Consider the following 16757-nt stretch of genomic DNA (forward strand, 5'->3'; position numbering starts at 1 on the left):
GAAGCCTCAGTCCTTTAGACGTATTTATTTCCATCTTCAGCCTTAATGCTTGATGACATCAAGAAAGTATCAGAAACTGCAAATTAATAAATATGTATACTTTCATTATATACAAATAACTGTTTATTTTACTGTATTTTATCTTATCTGTATTATGAACCTTTGAATTTAAGAGCTGTTGGTGCAAGTGAACCTTTTACAGAGTTTATATAGCTGATATATGCTTTACTTAGGTAGGTAAACTCACTGAGACCTCATTTGCAAGAGAGACCTGACTCAGCACATGAAATGAGAAGAGGAAATGTAGCTGTAAGCAGTGATCAGAGGGCCGACTGCATACTCCCTATCACTTTCCATGTGGGAAAAATGATGAAAGTAAGAGGCATATTTTTTTAAAAATGAGGATTACAATAATACTGGTCTGTGCGAATCCTGTTTGTTTCCTGAGCTTCCGGTGACTTGACTCATTTTCATTCTTGATTACATAGAGTTGTTAATGTAGAGTGCCACTGTTTCTATCTAGTTGTTGGTTGACTTTTGTCAGAGTCAAGAAAAACTTGACTCTGACATGCTTTCGCTAGCATTAATGTTTTTGTTTAATTATTAGTCATTAGCCAGTATATAATATTGCTAATAGTTAAACCACTAACAGTAAAACGGGAGCTGTAGTGGCCCTTAACAAATTTCTTATAAAAACTGGGGCATCAGTCTTTAACATGCTTTGCCGAGTTTGTTGCGCTGCTGTTTATGTGTTCAGCTGCTAGTGAGGGGAGGGGCTGTGTCCCCGCCTGTCTGCAGCAGTACTGTGTGGAGTTGTGTGTCAGCTGAAGGCATATCAAATCAAATAAAATAGATTAAATAAAATATTCTGTGTTGGTGTTGGTTTTGTGACATACCAATTGGAGACTTGTCAGGAGCTAGGCCTAGCTTAATGCATAAACTGTTTCGTTGTTCTCTTTGAATCTAATGGAGAAAATACATTATATTTTCGAAGTGATGTTTTTAAGAGTTTTAAGTAGCGATTGAGCTCACATCATTAGAAAAGCATTTACTGAGATCAAAAAGCAAATGAGGGTGGTTCAACGACTTCTGTGCAACCAACCAAACAGAGAAGTTTCCCCCTGCTGGCCGTTAGCAAGAATGCCAGTTAACGGCACTTTCACATTGGCTTCATTTTTCAGACCCGGACACAACATCCAACTTTTTATATACAGTCTGCATTTTTAAAATTCTGTGGTAATGCTCCTTTACTTGGTCAACCTCATCATCATGTCAGTACACAAAGCAGTTGCTGAGGTATGACCTCATTTTCTGTTTCTTTGCTGTTGGAATTGAAAACGTATCCATAACTTAAGTGCTCTGTCAACATTAGTTTTCCACCATTCAACTATTCACTCTTCAAACAAATTTACAAGTGTGTGAGCTCAGAGTTTTTATGCGCTGGTAGATGACAGGTGGGTGTAAGTACAGTATTGGCTGCTCGAATCCAAATGATATGTCATGTTATTGCTACCCGATTGCCTCGCTCTCTTCCCACAAGTGGTCACTCATCAAAACACACTCAAGTCTCCTTTGGATGAAGATCCTCAAATGTCAAAAGGAGGACTTTCCTGCATTCACACACTCACCACTCCCAGCACCATCATCCTCCTCTTCCCTCCTTCCTCTTCTCCTCTCTGAAATATCACCATGCTACAAGGCAAAAGTTCGAGTGACATTTAATTAGGGAGTTTTCCTCTTATGGTGGGGTCCAGAGGGGCGGACTAGCTCTCAGCTGACATCTTAGCATTGTTTTGTTCACTGTTAAATACCCTTCAGTCAATCTGACTGTCTCTTGTCTCTTTTCCCTTCCCTGCTTCTAATTCAACAGTTTGTGTCCTGTACACTCAAGGAATAGCCAACAAGGAATGGAGAGAGGTGAGTACAGCGGTGGGATTGTGAAGGCATTGTGTATAAATGGTAGCAGTGCAGCTTTTCAGTGAGTCACGCTAAAGCCGTTTAAATCCTTTTTTTTTTTTTCAAGTTTGCCTGTGGGCCATTTGTTGAATGATGAAACAATTGCTAGTAATGGTGTTTTTGGGACAGTTGTGTTAGTTTGAATTGACCAAATTTAACCAAGCTCACTCTGTTCTTGTGCTTTCTTGTGTTAATGATAGAATCTTAACAGTTATGTGCAGACATTTCTTTTTGGAAAGCATGAAAATGTTTAATTATGTTCCTGTCATTTGGTGTGCATCCATATTTATCCATTTGTGTAATTAAACTAGCTTAGCGAGTGCTATGTGGGCTAGAGATATTTACAGGCCCTCTGTCAAATAACACACACAATATCTCATGTGACCAAGTTAGAGTTCCTGGTGAATAAATGACTGAACAAGAAAGCAGTTTTTAAAGGAGTGGCACATGTTGTGCATGTGCTGAAGGTGAAATGTAAATATTACTATAATTAGCCTAGTTTCATAAAAAAGTGTCTGACATGTAGCTGGTGTGCTTATATGCTGTATGATTCAGATTGTCAGTTGTCAATGTCAGTGTGTCCCACCCCCTTATTGCTCCCAGTAATAAAATATCACCTCTGTCATTTCCCCGCTAGTTTGGTAGGACAGAAGTCATCGACAACACCCTCAACCCCGACTTTGTCCGCAAGTTCATCCTTGACTATTTCTTCGAGGAGAGACAGAATCTACGCTTTGACCTGTAAGTTAACAGCTGACTTATCCGTGCAAATGTGTGCGTGCGTGTGTTTGTTATTGTGTACTAGCGTGTGTTGCGCAAGCACGGGTGCTGTTCTGCGTGGGGCGAAGTTGAGTTAGGACTGAAATATTCATGGCTTGCGCTGAGGGAGATGTACGTCTTCTCTCTTCTAAATAAAAGACAAGTTTTTCGTGCCACTGTTTCACCAGCGTTTTCATTTTGAACTCATCCCATTTGTTCGTTGCTTTATGACAAAATAGGGCCAGATGGCCGCGGTGAATCACACATTTTTTTTATGTCTGTGATTCGCTTGTTGTTGGTTATTTCATCTTGGGTTCTACTAAAAAGACAAGTTTGTCATAGAGATATTTTAAGAGCGTCAACATACCACATCTGCCTTCTTTTTTTTTTTTTTACCCCCAGCCTTATTTTTCTAAATGTGAAGTGCTGTGCGGTGTGCATAAAAGCCCTTATGAGAGTAACAAATGACCTCCTTTTAACAGCAGATGCAGAAGATTGCTCGGTCTTAATCCTTTTAGACCTAAGTGCATCGTTTGACACAGTTGATCATACAATTTTAATTGACTGCCTTAAGCACTGGGCGGGTATCTCTGGGTCAGTGCAGAGTTTCTTGCCGCTCATATAGAAGTTGTTATGCTAAAGGAGCTGATTTTTTCATCTGCCACATTAGAAAACAACCGACACCTTCCCTCAAGACCCCCTCCTGTTCTTTCCCCCTCCCCACCTTTCCTGCATGTAATTTTGCACTCTTTGCAGACATAATTTGTACGCTCTTTAAAATTCAGAATATTTCCTGGTGTGTGAGTTTGTGTCACAACAGGCAACACACAAATTTGACGAATACATTAATATTTTTTTAATCCAGAGTTTTGATCTAAAAACATCGGCTCACTTTATGGCAACACTTTGAGGCCATGCTGTAGTTTCGACTCACTGACTTTAGAGATCACACTAAACCTTCTATAAACCTTTTATAAATACATACAACAATATGTAATAATAAATTACCAGTGGGAAAAAGCTGACCTCAGAGGAGTGAGTTGTGGTGGACTGATCTGCATTGGCACACTGCATTGGTGCGGGTGGACCACAATAAGCCATTTAAAGTTGAATACGTTTAATCCAAAGGCTGTGCTTGAGCGCATGTGACTGACTATGAGTAGGCATTGCTAGTCTGCTGGTAGAAAAGAAGCTGATGAATAACTGTGATTGCGATGCATGAATCACATGGCTAAAGCACATCATCTCTTTAAAGATTAAAAATTGTGAAACTAAATATAAAAAAACCCAAACATTTAAATCAACGCATTTATCCCTGCTGAGGCTGTGTGTTTTCACTGAGAGCCTTGTGTCAGGTTTGTTTCTTTGTCAACAGAACTTTTGTGAAAAAGTACCAGGCTGAGTTTCATCAAACTACTACGGCCAAAGAAAGAAGCCGATACGATGTGGCTGTGGATCATTTTTCTTTAACGTTGTGCTGGCTGGGTATTGGCTCTAGTGGAGATCTGCACTTTCAGAGTGCCCCTCTTTCATCTGACTTCCTGTCAGCAAGATTAGAGAAAACCACCAAGCTAAATTTAACAAAACTTGACGGAGAGGTCGAGTGTAGGCAGAGGACAAAGCCATTAAATCAGGGTGTCGAATCATTTCATTTTGTCAACCGCACACAGCTCGATTGGCTCTCTAGTGGGCTGACCAGTAAAACTGCTGCAGAATGACCGATTGAAAACACCTCTGAAATTTTGACTTTGTTTTAGTGCAAAGAATTACAAGTACATGTTGAAACATTTGCATTTAATGAAGTTTAAAAAAAGTACCCAGATGAACAGCCTAAGATGTTTCTAGAAAAAAGAGAGCTCAGTCCTTTTTTTCTCAGTCAGTCTTTTCACTTCTCCATTTCTATTGCTGTAAGTCAAAAACAGACATTTACACATCTCTGCTTAGCCACTTTACTTTAATGCGGTTTTATCTTTGTCAGTACGAGGCTGTAAAACTGATGGTTCGGACTCAGACTACCACTCTCCGAATACGAGGAGGGCCAGATTTGATCTGGTTCTGGTCCCTTTTTCTTTCACTTAATTGTGCTCTCTTTATATTTATGCATTTTTAAATGCACATGGCTTTTTAAAAATGGTGTGGTACCACAGTATCTGGTAGAACATACACAAAACAACACAAGGAAAATATAAAATATAGCTAGTACATATGTCCCTCAAACAAATTTAATCAGTAGCTCAATGAACAAAAGAACAGTTTCCAAAATTTTCACAAGGCTGAGTTTTATTGAACACTTGTTTTACATAAAGTTATTTCAGCTTAGTAAAATAGCTGGTGGACAATTGGCAGTTAGGCTTATTTGCATTATTGGCTATGAAGCCTGTGCAACAATGTGAAAGTTGTCCTAGTTGGTTCATGAGGCATATTGACACTGACAGATTTTCTTATGAATTAGGAGTCTGACAAAATCAAGCTGCTTATTATAGCTAATGGTATAACATGTACATGCTCTGTTATCCACATACATGCTGTATGCATCTCCAGTCGTGGTGTATGAAAATGAACAGAGAAATGGCATTAACAGACAAACTATCAAAGCAAGACTGCAGTGCATTTTTTTCCTATTGTGTTCAAGCCTCACACATTGTCATTGTGTTTTCCTGTGGTAGCTCATGAAATATGGAATGGCTCTTTTGTTTGTTCACTTGTTGGCCTGTCAGCATGGCCGCATGCTGCTCACAAGCTGTGGGAGGTTATAGTTAAGGTCAAGGAGGGATTCTGGGTGTGTGTTTGTGTGTAGATGCAAAGTGCTTGTGCAGGTGGTGTATTGTATCTTAAGTTGGTTAATGGTTTGTGTCAGACACTCTGGATTGTTTGAATACATTTAGTCATGTAGATATGCACTGTGTGTTCCACTTTGTTTGAGGTGTAAGTATTTATATGTGTGCATTAGTGTTTTTTTTTTTAAAGGGTACATGTTAAGAATATATGATGGAGCTGGGAGATGTATAGCTCTTTTATTCTTGTTAAAAATATTTACTGCTAAACAAAATTAAAGTAACACTTTGTAAAGACATCAGATCACAAAGGAAACAGATATCACGCTGGATATCTATACTGACATGGAGTGGGTAACGGTTTGGTAGAAATGAAAATGATCAGCCTACGGGCAGCTGAATTCAAAAACACCCAAAAATAAAAATGAAAAATGGACTAAAGCATAACGTCTCAGATATGTTCTATTGGATTTAAGTCAGGCAAGTGTGGGGGACAGTCAATGGTATCAGTTCCTTCATCCTCCAGGAACTGCCTGCATAGACACATGAGGCCAGGCCTTGTTGTGCACCAGGAGGAACCCAGGACCCACTGTACTAGTGTAGGATTTCATCCAGATACCTCATGGCAGGCAGTCAGGGTGCCGCTGCCTTGCCTGTAGAGGTCTGTGCATCCCTCCGGAGATATGCCTCCCCCGACCATCACTGAACCACCACCAAACCAATCATGCTGAACGATGTTACAGGCAGTATAATGCTCTCCGTGGCTTCTCCAGACCCTTTCACGGCTGTCACATGTGTTCAGGGTAAACCTGCTCTTATCTGTGAGAGTACTGGTGATGGATCTGCCAGTTCTGGTATTCTATGGCAAATGCCAGTCAGGCCCCACAGTGCCTGATTGGCATTTACCCTCTGGCCAATCTCATTTGGGCCTTCAGGCCACCCTCGTGAAAACAGACATGCACACTTATCTATCTATCTATACATATATATATATATATATATATATATATATATATATATATATATATATATATATATATATATATATGAAATATAGCTATAGCAGCAGTGACACACTAGTGCACGTGTTGTTGTTAATTTCATTAACACCAAAGCAGCTGAAACTGATTAACAACCTCCTCTGGTTGTTACTCTTAACCTCCTAACTGATCAGATCAATATCCCACAGGTTTAACTGACTTGATGCTTTACTCTGATTTAAACATTTTTTGAGCAGTTTATATGCAGCCTGTCTTGACTAAAACAGATTGAGAAGTATTGGATTGAGATCTGGTGACTGTGGAGGCCAGAGATGGGCAGTAACGCGTTATTTGTAACGCGTTACTGTAATCCGATTACTTTTTTCAAGTAACGAGTAAAGTAAGGGATTACTATTGCAAAAACGGTAATTAGATTACCGTTACTTTCTCGTAGGAACGCTGCGTTACTGCGTTACTAAAACTGTGATTTTCTTGCGAGAGTGTCTCATGACAATGTTTGTGACAACAGCTGTGTGCAGAGCAACAATGGATAATATATCGAGTGCGGGAGAGAGTATGAGCATGCAGCGTTTAAAGCGTGGAAGTACTGACCTTACTTTGAGTTTGATTCCATAAAAAGTGACAAAAACATTAGTGTCCGTTGTGCGTGGGAAGAAAACTTCTTTTTACAGCGAAAAAACCCCCTAAACTTCCAAGCAAGCACCGAGTGCGCTACAACGTAATGGGAAACTCACAGAGAAACTCGCGGATTCTTCCACTGACCGCTGCGACACACCTGCACCAGGGCAAACCTCCCTGTAAAAGGGCCACTGAGTCTTTGACTTTATTTATTTTCTGCTGTGTTTTACTTGCATCTATTTGAAAGAGTGAGTGTAAACACACAAAAAAATTTATTTTATGTGCTGGAATGTGCAGAAAATAAGTTTAAATGTTAAACAAATTTCTTCCAGTCAGAGAATATTGCATATAATTAAATTTTTGCTTGATGCATAAAGTTAAAAGATTAAAACTAATAAAACAAGTTTTAAAAAGAGACTTTTCCATTTGATTACATTTTGTATGATGGATTATGTAGAAAAAGTAGAATTGGGCTGAAAGATCTATCGCTTTGTCACCGATTCAGGTTGTGTTTTTAAAAAGTAACTAAGTAACTAAGTAATTAATTACTTTTGAAAATAAGTAATCAGTAAAGTAACGGGATTACTTCTTTGGGAAAGTAATCAGAATTAGTTACTGATTACTTTTTTCAAGTAACTTGACCAACACTGGTGGAGGCCATTTGAGTACAGTGAACTATGCTGAACACTGTACAGTGTTTTGTTCAGAAGGAGATTTTGAGATGAGCTAAGCTTATTCTGGTAGTAGCAACCATTAGAAAATGGGTATACTGTGGTTATAAAGCGATATGGTCAGCAACAGTACTGTGTTAGCCTGTGGGATTTAAATTATGCTCAGTTGGTACTAAGGGGGCACTTGGAAAATATCCCCCAACCATTGATACAAAACAGGATGCATCCACTCTTACATATCCTGTCACATGTTCTCCTCTGACCTCTGGCATCAAAAGGGCATTTTCACCAGAGAACTGCTGCTCATTGGATATTTTCTCTTTTTCAGTCTATTTCTCTATAAATCCTCAAGATGGTTGTGGAAAAAATCCCAGAGTAGATCAGCATATATCTGAAGTACTCACATTTGCCTATCTGGCACCAACAACTGTTTCGTGTTCAAAGTTAACATGAAAGCACATATCGACGTGCCCAGATGCATTGAGTTATGATATGAAACTAAACAATATATTGCATTGTATTTGAGTTGTAAAATACTGACTGTTGATGATAACCTCTCAACCTCACTTCATACCTTTACTGTATGAATCAAATGACATAAAGAAATGGTTCTCATTTGACACACCAGTCTGTTTTAAAAGAACTGCTTGTAATATTTCTCACAGAAAATACTGACCTAAAAATTCTGTACTGCACCATCTCGCAATAAAAATAAGGAGAATTGATGTTCATCTATATCATCCAGCCATTGAGAATGTGTTTTTGAATGTCTCTGTGTGTAAAAGTATAAATAACTCAAGCATTTCTGTGCATGTGCTTTAATGTTTGTGTGTATATCCCTGTGGACCAGAGGAATGTAGTGCAGACTTTTCCAGAATATCATACAAGATGTTAAAAGCTGACAAGTAGTGAAGAGTGGGTGATGGAATGTGTGTGTGTAGTGTGTGTGTGTGTGTGTGTGTGTGCGTCGTCTAGCTGACTCCCTGTGGGGCTTCTTGTGAGTGGGTGAGCATCAGGCCCTTGTTACTGTCTTCTGGGCTGATGGTCCTGTGATCACTCGCAGCTAGGACATGGTGACGCCCACACACACTGCCTGCCCTCAAACCAAGACAAATGTCCAGATACACACACACATGCGCGCACATATATATATATATATATATACACACACACACACACACACACACACACACACACACACACACACACACACACATGCATACACTTTACTGCTCAAGCAGTCTTTTGCACTCATGTTAAGCTTTAACATGCATGTACACACACAGGTTCTTTCTCATTACAGGACCAGTAACTGCACTTGCCTCCTGCTTTGTCCTGAGGTCTGAGACTCATTTCATTGCTGCTCCTACACTCCTTCCTTACCTCCATCTTCTTTATAAAGCTTCAAATCCCTTCAATAGACCCATATAGCCAGCTAGCACTAAGCCCCCACAAACTGCCCTTATAGACGCTGGCCATGCCGAATGCTCCCCTACTTTATTTATTTATTTGATGGTTTGAGATGCTCCCCCTGGGTGGATGGTGGTCTAATCAAGTGTTGCAAATTGGATCAGACCTCAAAAAATGAAGAGAAATGCTCACCAAAAAAGGAATACAATAAAGATATAGCTATATAAAAATATTTAAGGTACTCAAGAATAAAAGAGTGGAACCAATTTCAAGTTCAGATTTGCTTAAATATATTAATGTTGAATATCTCCTGCAAAACAAAGACCTTTACAGAGCAGAAGGAGAAATTCACCATGAAGAATGCATGTTTCTTTTCCATTTTGGGGGAAGAAAAAAAAACAATAAATATTGACTGAATTTGAACTGAAAAACAAAATAAATGATGGCACGGTGTGAAAGACACACAGCTTTATATATAAATGTAAAAGTTTGTGCATTAGAGTAAGCCTCTCTTTCACTGTGGTAATATAAATACTGCATTATTGCTGTAATCCAGAATGTTAACATTAAAATACGATGAAAACAACAGGAAACATTGAGATTTAAAATATAGAATATAGACAAGATGTGATTGGGACAAAGAAGCAGGCTGAAAACTAACATACACACAATCCAAGATGAAAGAACAAAATATTCCCTGTGTATGTACACAAGGAATCGAACAAAAGAATATGAGAAGAATTGATTATAGTCCGTTTTATTCTGTTTTAGTTGCAGAAGGTCTGAAGCCTATCCCAGCTACCATAGGGCAAGATGCAGTGTACACCCTGGACAAATCGCCAGTGTGTCACAGGGTTAACATAGAGGGACAGACAACCATTTACACTCACTCATTACATTAACATAGGAACACAGTAACAATTAACATAACCCAACTAACTGCATGTCGTTGAACTGTGGGAGGAAGCCAGAGTACCCGGAGAGAACCCACACGAACACGGACATGCAACTCCACACAGAAAAGCCCCGGCCAGGTGGTGGAGTCGAACAAAGGTCCTTCATGCTGTGAGGCAATAGTGCTAACCATGCCACAGTGCTGCACTGGGATGCGAACTTTTCTATCCAAAATTAATTATTTTTTGTAAATATAACATGCTTGTCAATATTCTTAATCATAAAAACATTTATAATGCATAATAATATGCACTTTAGAAGAAAAAACGGTGACTAGTGAAAATGTGCACATGCGCTGACACTAAAAACACTAGTAACAGTAGAAACAACAGCAAATAGAAAAATGTTGCAAAAGTACACAGAAAAACCTAGCTGATAAGCTAACAGTAGATAGACGTTTGCTAACAGTAACAAATATGTGTCTATAGTATTATACTTTTAAATGCAATCCTTTACAAGTTTTTTGCTCTTTTACTTCTGCAGTTGTTCCATCACATTATTGTGTCCCACTTTTCCATTTGCAGATATTTAAGTTTTTTTTGACCTCTCAGAGCCACCATACTTTTCTCTAAGGCAACACGGTCAGTGTCAAATAATGAGGTCAGTGTTGAATCTCTGAAAGCCAAAAGCTCAGGTCTCAGGCTGCTTCTGAGAGTTTTTCTACTCTTGGTTTGGTATGATCTCAGTGAGCGGCTATATCCTTAATGTCGTCATGGCAGACACATAACTCTGCAGCTCCACCCACCTGTTTTTTCAGAGCTTTTGTTTGTGAGGGGCAGCCAATCAGAAGAAAGCTTTCTGAAAGCAAAAGGGGAGAAAGATACAACTTAATAAGAGCCTTTTAAATGGCCTTGGACTACATGAGCTGAAGGTCGGATGGTTTTTCACTTCCTTTCATAGCAGTATTTTTGGTAAAACATCATCTCGATCATGTGAGTGTAGAGGCCGCTAATAAAATATTTGTGTGATATCTTGTGTCAGTCAGCCTGAAAGCTTTTCAGTGGTTTATGAAGCTGTTAGGAAACAACGCTGAAGTGTCAGTGAGCCGTTGTCTGTTGTTTGCCTGCCTCTTCGGCCCCATTTATTTGTGCGCTGTCATTAGTCATCGTTGCTCAGTTCAAACAGAGCTCTGAGCAGCAACCCCCCACTCCCAAAGACAGACAGCGCAGGACCGAGAGAAATCCTGTCTGGCCCAGTGCCGATGCAGAGTGACGTCATCTACATAAACATTCACGCACAAACGTCCAGTCATACACAGCAAATGTGCACTCACAAGACGCCATGGGACATCTACTCTAGCACTCTTGTGTGTGTTTGTGTGTATGTGCGGGTGAACATGTGCTGCCAAATCATCATACATACATATTTTTTCCCCCGCGCTCCCTCTCTCTTTTTTTTTTTTTATCTCTTGCTCTCTTTGGGTCTCTTATAATTAAATAAAATGAAATGAATCATTTATGAACCTTTGGGAGTCACAGAGGCAAGGGGCGAATAGAACATGAAGCGCACCTGTGCATTTTGCTGGCAGCATGTTGCGTAACAGTAACGTGTCTTCCTTGCGCTTATGGAAATATATTAGTAATGGCACTGTACTCGAGCTCTCTTCCACATCCTGTAGTGACACACGGCATCTCCTCGTTTTGTCAGCAGGCGCCTTATCGTACATGGCATGCTGTCTGTAGAAAGAAACGCTCAGGCTCTTCCATTTACACACTCGGCTGCACACTGCTGCACATACACGACACTCGCATATTGACACACACCTGACACACCGAAGGAGGTTCCGTGGTGCAGGAAATAAATAAAGCTGGATAAATTGCTCTGTGGGGAGCCAAGTAGATTAGATGGCATGCACAACATAGCTGCTGCGTTTGGTTTTGGACGAATGTTAGGATGGACAAATACAGGAATGAATCCTTTACGAGCATTTGTTGGGAAGCGGCGATCACAGATGGAAGTCATAAATCTGCAAGATCTGCCACATTTATTTTTTCATTTGACAACTGTAAGCTCAGTGGGCACCAGAAAATTAACACTGCATGCCTCAAGAGAAAGCCTGTAAGTTTTTAGTAAAACCTTCAACAGCATCAGAAGGAGCCAAGTGAAGCTTGTTAAGCTGCCTAAAGTGATTACATTTGAGTTGGTGTCTTTTGGGTCTGGATAAAAAGTGAAAACTGAGGGAGTTAGAACGAAGCTTCAGGGCTCTGTTTCAGGTTAATGGCTCAAGGCCACATTTCCTACCACTAGTGTAACACAACCAAATATCCAGCTAAATGGTCGTCTTGTGTTGTGAGTAATGTAGCCATCAGGTTTGGACTGGATGTAAAAAAAAAAAAAAAACCCAAACCAAAACAAAAAATTATTGGTCCAATTTTTCCATTGAGTCAAAAAGTTTGTTATCAGATTGCCCCGGGTGGGATACTGATTTATCCAGACTGTCAAAACTCATTACAGATTAAGGGAAGAATGAATATTTAGTGATTGTACATCACCCTATATCATGTTCAGTTTGGACAGACTGTAAAAATGAATTGATGCTTATAGTGCTACAGGCAGTGTCACAATCGCTCTGTTAATGTTTTTGTCATCTGGTGTTAGCATCCTCTCAGGTATTACCAAAGTCCAGGGGACTTGTGCATCCAATGCATTCTCTTACCATACGTGAGATCTTGTTTGGTGTTGGTGCACTGACAGACTAGCTACAACAATACTGGCTGCCAAGAGCACTCCATCCATCCATCCATCCATCCATCCATCATATACTGCTTATCTGAAGTATGGTGTTGGTAGCAGCAGGCTATGTAGAGTGTCCCCCGACCTGCAAGTAGGTTGCAGGCCTACCCCGTGGGGTTTCCTGTCACTTCCGTGAAGGGCTGTCAAACAAAAATGATGCTCAGATACTAAATCAATACTAAAAATTACTATAAAAACTACTATATTACTGCTCTTCTAATTGGTACACAATTTCAAATAGCACATTTGCAAACAGGCAGGTAAAAAACCCTCATCACTAGTAGTAATATGTACCGTAGTTAAAAACTTTGAGAGGAATATTGAGAGGTCATTAAATCTCATTAAATGTTAACCTGGTCCAAGTTGTTTAATTTTGACCTAATTTTTAATTTCATTTTTACTTGTTATTTAGATTTAGACACTAAATAAATTGTGTGGTTGGGTTTAGGCACTTAGATGCACTTGCTTATAGGTTAAGACTATAGTTTGGGTTGAAATACATCTGTATGAAAAATGACAAACCTAGAGTGACACGCTCATCATGTTAATACATGTACAATAAGCTGATGCAGCAACAAAAACTGCAGGACTGGTGCCTTTCTGGCTGGTTCCAGACCTACCCAGACTCTACTCGAGAGTACATGCATCGAGTAAAATTTCATTGGAGTTTCTTATTGCTTCAGTCAGTGGATTTGCGATTTAGCTGAAATAGAATAGCTAAACCTTGAGGCAATGCGGGGCCTTGTTGTGCTTTAAAGTTAACAATATTCCCAGATGCAAAAATCCTCCAAAAGCATTTAAGCACCTAATCACTATATTACTCATTATGAGTGTAAGAATGGACCACTGAGATCCATTAATCTGTGACGGGTGTGTTTGTGTATGTATGTGCATATGCGTATATAATATAAATACTATAGATGATAGTTATATGAAGTTTTATAAAAGTGGTGTTTATTGAAATGAATACAATACGTAGCATGCTGACTCTGGTTGATTCCCTGAATATTTCTCTGTGTTATTTCTTTCTTTTTGAAATATATTTTATGCAGTTGTTAAAATAATCTAATTGGCAGTGTAGATACATACTTACTACAAACCAAAAGTTTTAAACCGTCATAATTGAAAGCTGGAAAATTTGGGTGGTAAAATTGCTGAAGCCTTCACCTGACCTAAAAGTACTGAGCCTGGTAATTATGTACCCACATGCATGAAATCGTTTTAGTGAAGCTTTTGGTCCCGCCATCACAGACCTGTGTTAAGCATGAATAGCTTCTTTACAGTGATTAGTGAGAACTGCTGTACCTTGCATTAATGCCTCTAGATAATGAAGGCAAAAAATGACACTATGGTCCCCTTTCAGTCACATATCTGTCAGTCAGTTTGTGCTGCCACTGTCCATGTTTGGATATTTAATCTTTTTCCTTTTTCTCTGCAGGTATGATTTAGACTGCAAGAGTGACAACCTCTCCAGACATGTGAGTGTCTCTTTCACCTCAGCTGTTCAACAATCAGTCATGCATTCATTTCAATTTTATATTTCCACAGTTAACCTTCCAGAACAATAGCAGCCTGATTTGAATCTGAATGTTGGGGGTAAAAGTAGTGATCATAAACACACATGCAAAGCAACCAAAGAGCTTTTCAGGGTGACAAGATGGACGGTTCTTGACTGACCAAGTCAAGTAAGTGATCTCAGTCTGATTGAACTTTGTTCCATTTACTGAAGGCCAGAATGAAGGCTGAGAGCCACACAACAACCAAGGGCTGAGGTTTAAAGTGTTTCCTTATGTCTGTAGGTCACCAAGACCTCACACCTCATAGATGCTGTTCATGTTTAAAAAACAAAGAAAAACAAAAAATATCAGCTGATTAGAGATAAATAAGGGCACTGAGTTATGGGTGCATCTTCTACTTTGCATATACTCTTTCTTTTAAAATAATACTTTTTTGATACTTTTGGTTTTCTAGCACAGGTTAAATGCAAAGCGATCGAAAAGTTCCTGAAAGTTAAAAATGAATTTATATTTTACCAGTCTTGCCGTTAAAGTCATCTTGTGCATTTTCCAGACCACGTTCAGTTCGGCTGATAATTTGAAATAGCTTTTTGGAAGCTGTGTTTTGACACATCTAAGAATTGACCGCAGTGCTTAATAGAAACAGACGGTCCCTGAAGGCAGCACATCAGTCAGGTGTTTGATTGTGAGCACACATTTGTTTTCACAAATGTAAAGAGAATCAGAGCAGAGTTAAAATGAATGATCCATGCAATGAGATCTATTGCACGGAAACAAAATAGGACCTTTTTGTGAATTGAGAAGCAAAATATAAATGCCAGACATGCTAACATGTGAGGCGATCGTGGCTCAAGAGTTGGCAGTTCGTCTTGTAATCGGAAGGTTGCCGGTTCGAACCCCGGCTCTGACAGTCTCGGTCGTTGTGTCCTTCACCCATTGCCTACTGGTGGGCGGTGGTCAGAGGGCCCGGTGGCGCCAGTGTCCGGCAGCCTCGCCTCTGTCAGTACGCCCCGGAACAGCTGTGGCTACAATGTAGCTTGCCATCACCAGTGTGTGAATCATTGACATGGACGACGCGACAGGTCCCCGAAAATGAAGCCAAAACGTCTCTATCGCCCCCTGGTGTCTGGCTGCAGTATAGGTCATAAACCCCGCCTCCTCCATGTTAGCGGATGGGACTGGGGTCAGACTAAAATTAATTTATTCTCCTTAGATAATTTTTTTCCAAAGATTCTTTCTTTTGTTTTCAATAGTTCTCATCACGCTGATTGATGTTCAAGGGGTCTCCTTTCCCATAAGTTTGATTCTAATTCCTACCGCGGTGATGTTAAATTGGTGAAACATCATCATAAGAGCTTTGACTGACAGCTGCAGTCACGGAGAAACTTGCGTATCTCTCTGTTCGCGAATAGCAGATAGAGCGTAGGCTCTGAGAGGAGGACCAGCGTTTACGCTACGAAAACACGACCGAGTGTTTTAACCTGACAGCCTGAGGTGCAGTGTTGCCAACTTAGCGACTTTGTCGCTATATTTAGCGAGTTTTCAGACCCCCTAGCGACTTTTTTTCTAGAAAAAGTCGCTAAAAAAAGACGTGAAAGCGCATATCGCTTTTACTCTCAACAAGCAGCGGGTGCTGTAACGCAGTAAGTTCTTCTTTTACTCTTATGCTGTTTTGTGGATCAGGTTTAAAACTACTTATAAACACACACACACACACACACACACACACACACACACACACAAAGTAACTCCACCAGAGTGCCTATTTCGGGTCACTTTTGCCGGTCCAAGCCCGGGTAAAGGAGCAGGGTTGGAATTGTGACATTACAAAAACAATAATTGCTAAAAGAAATTTAATTTGTAGTTCTAAATAAATTATAAATGCATTTAGGACGTTTTTTGCTCACTTTATGTCTCGTCCACGATGTTATTTCTCTCTCCAGCAGCGTAGGTTACAATTACATTAGCATGACCAATTATGCAAATTAGGTGATGACGTCATTTAGCGACTTCTAGCGACTTTTAGGACAACCAATAGCGATTTCCCTTACTGAGGAGTTGGCAACACTGCTGAGGTGTTCTTCAGTAAACTGGACTACCCGACAGAAGGACCCGAGGCCCCGCTGCACTTTTTCGGTAAGTTAAACGTGTTTGTAAGCTAATCCGTAACTACCGTCCTTAGCTAGCTCCTGAGACCTAGCTAGCTAAAATGAGCACTCGGCTGTCAGGGTTCGTTTAGCTGTGCAGGTGAATGAATTTACTAAAGAAATCAAGAGAAACGCTCCGGGCTGCTCAGTCACTAATTACTGTTACTGTACTTTTATTACAAGTATTATACTGTAAAAGCAACAGGCTGCACCCTGC

At 39.9% G+C, this 16757-nt stretch overlaps 1 protein-coding gene across 1 annotated transcript in view; it reads left to right on the top strand.

The window, feature by feature from the left end:
* The window catches only part of LOC146515049 (copine-8-like), a 73545-nt gene that overhangs the window by 17366 nt on the left and 39422 nt on the right, over positions 1-16757 (top strand). Inside the window, exons 3-5 of the mRNA XM_085164706.1 lie at positions 1871-1917; positions 2594-2697; positions 14315-14354. Coding sequence (XP_085020832.1) covers positions 1871-1917; positions 2594-2697; positions 14315-14354 — 191 coding nt within the window. The remainder of the gene's footprint in view (positions 1-1870; positions 1918-2593; positions 2698-14314; positions 14355-16757) is intronic.

This window comes from Neolamprologus multifasciatus, chromosome 7 (genome assembly GCF_963576455.1).
Source record: "Neolamprologus multifasciatus chromosome 7, fNeoMul1.2, whole genome shotgun sequence".
NCBI lineage: Eukaryota > Metazoa > Chordata > Actinopteri > Cichliformes > Cichlidae > Neolamprologus > Neolamprologus multifasciatus.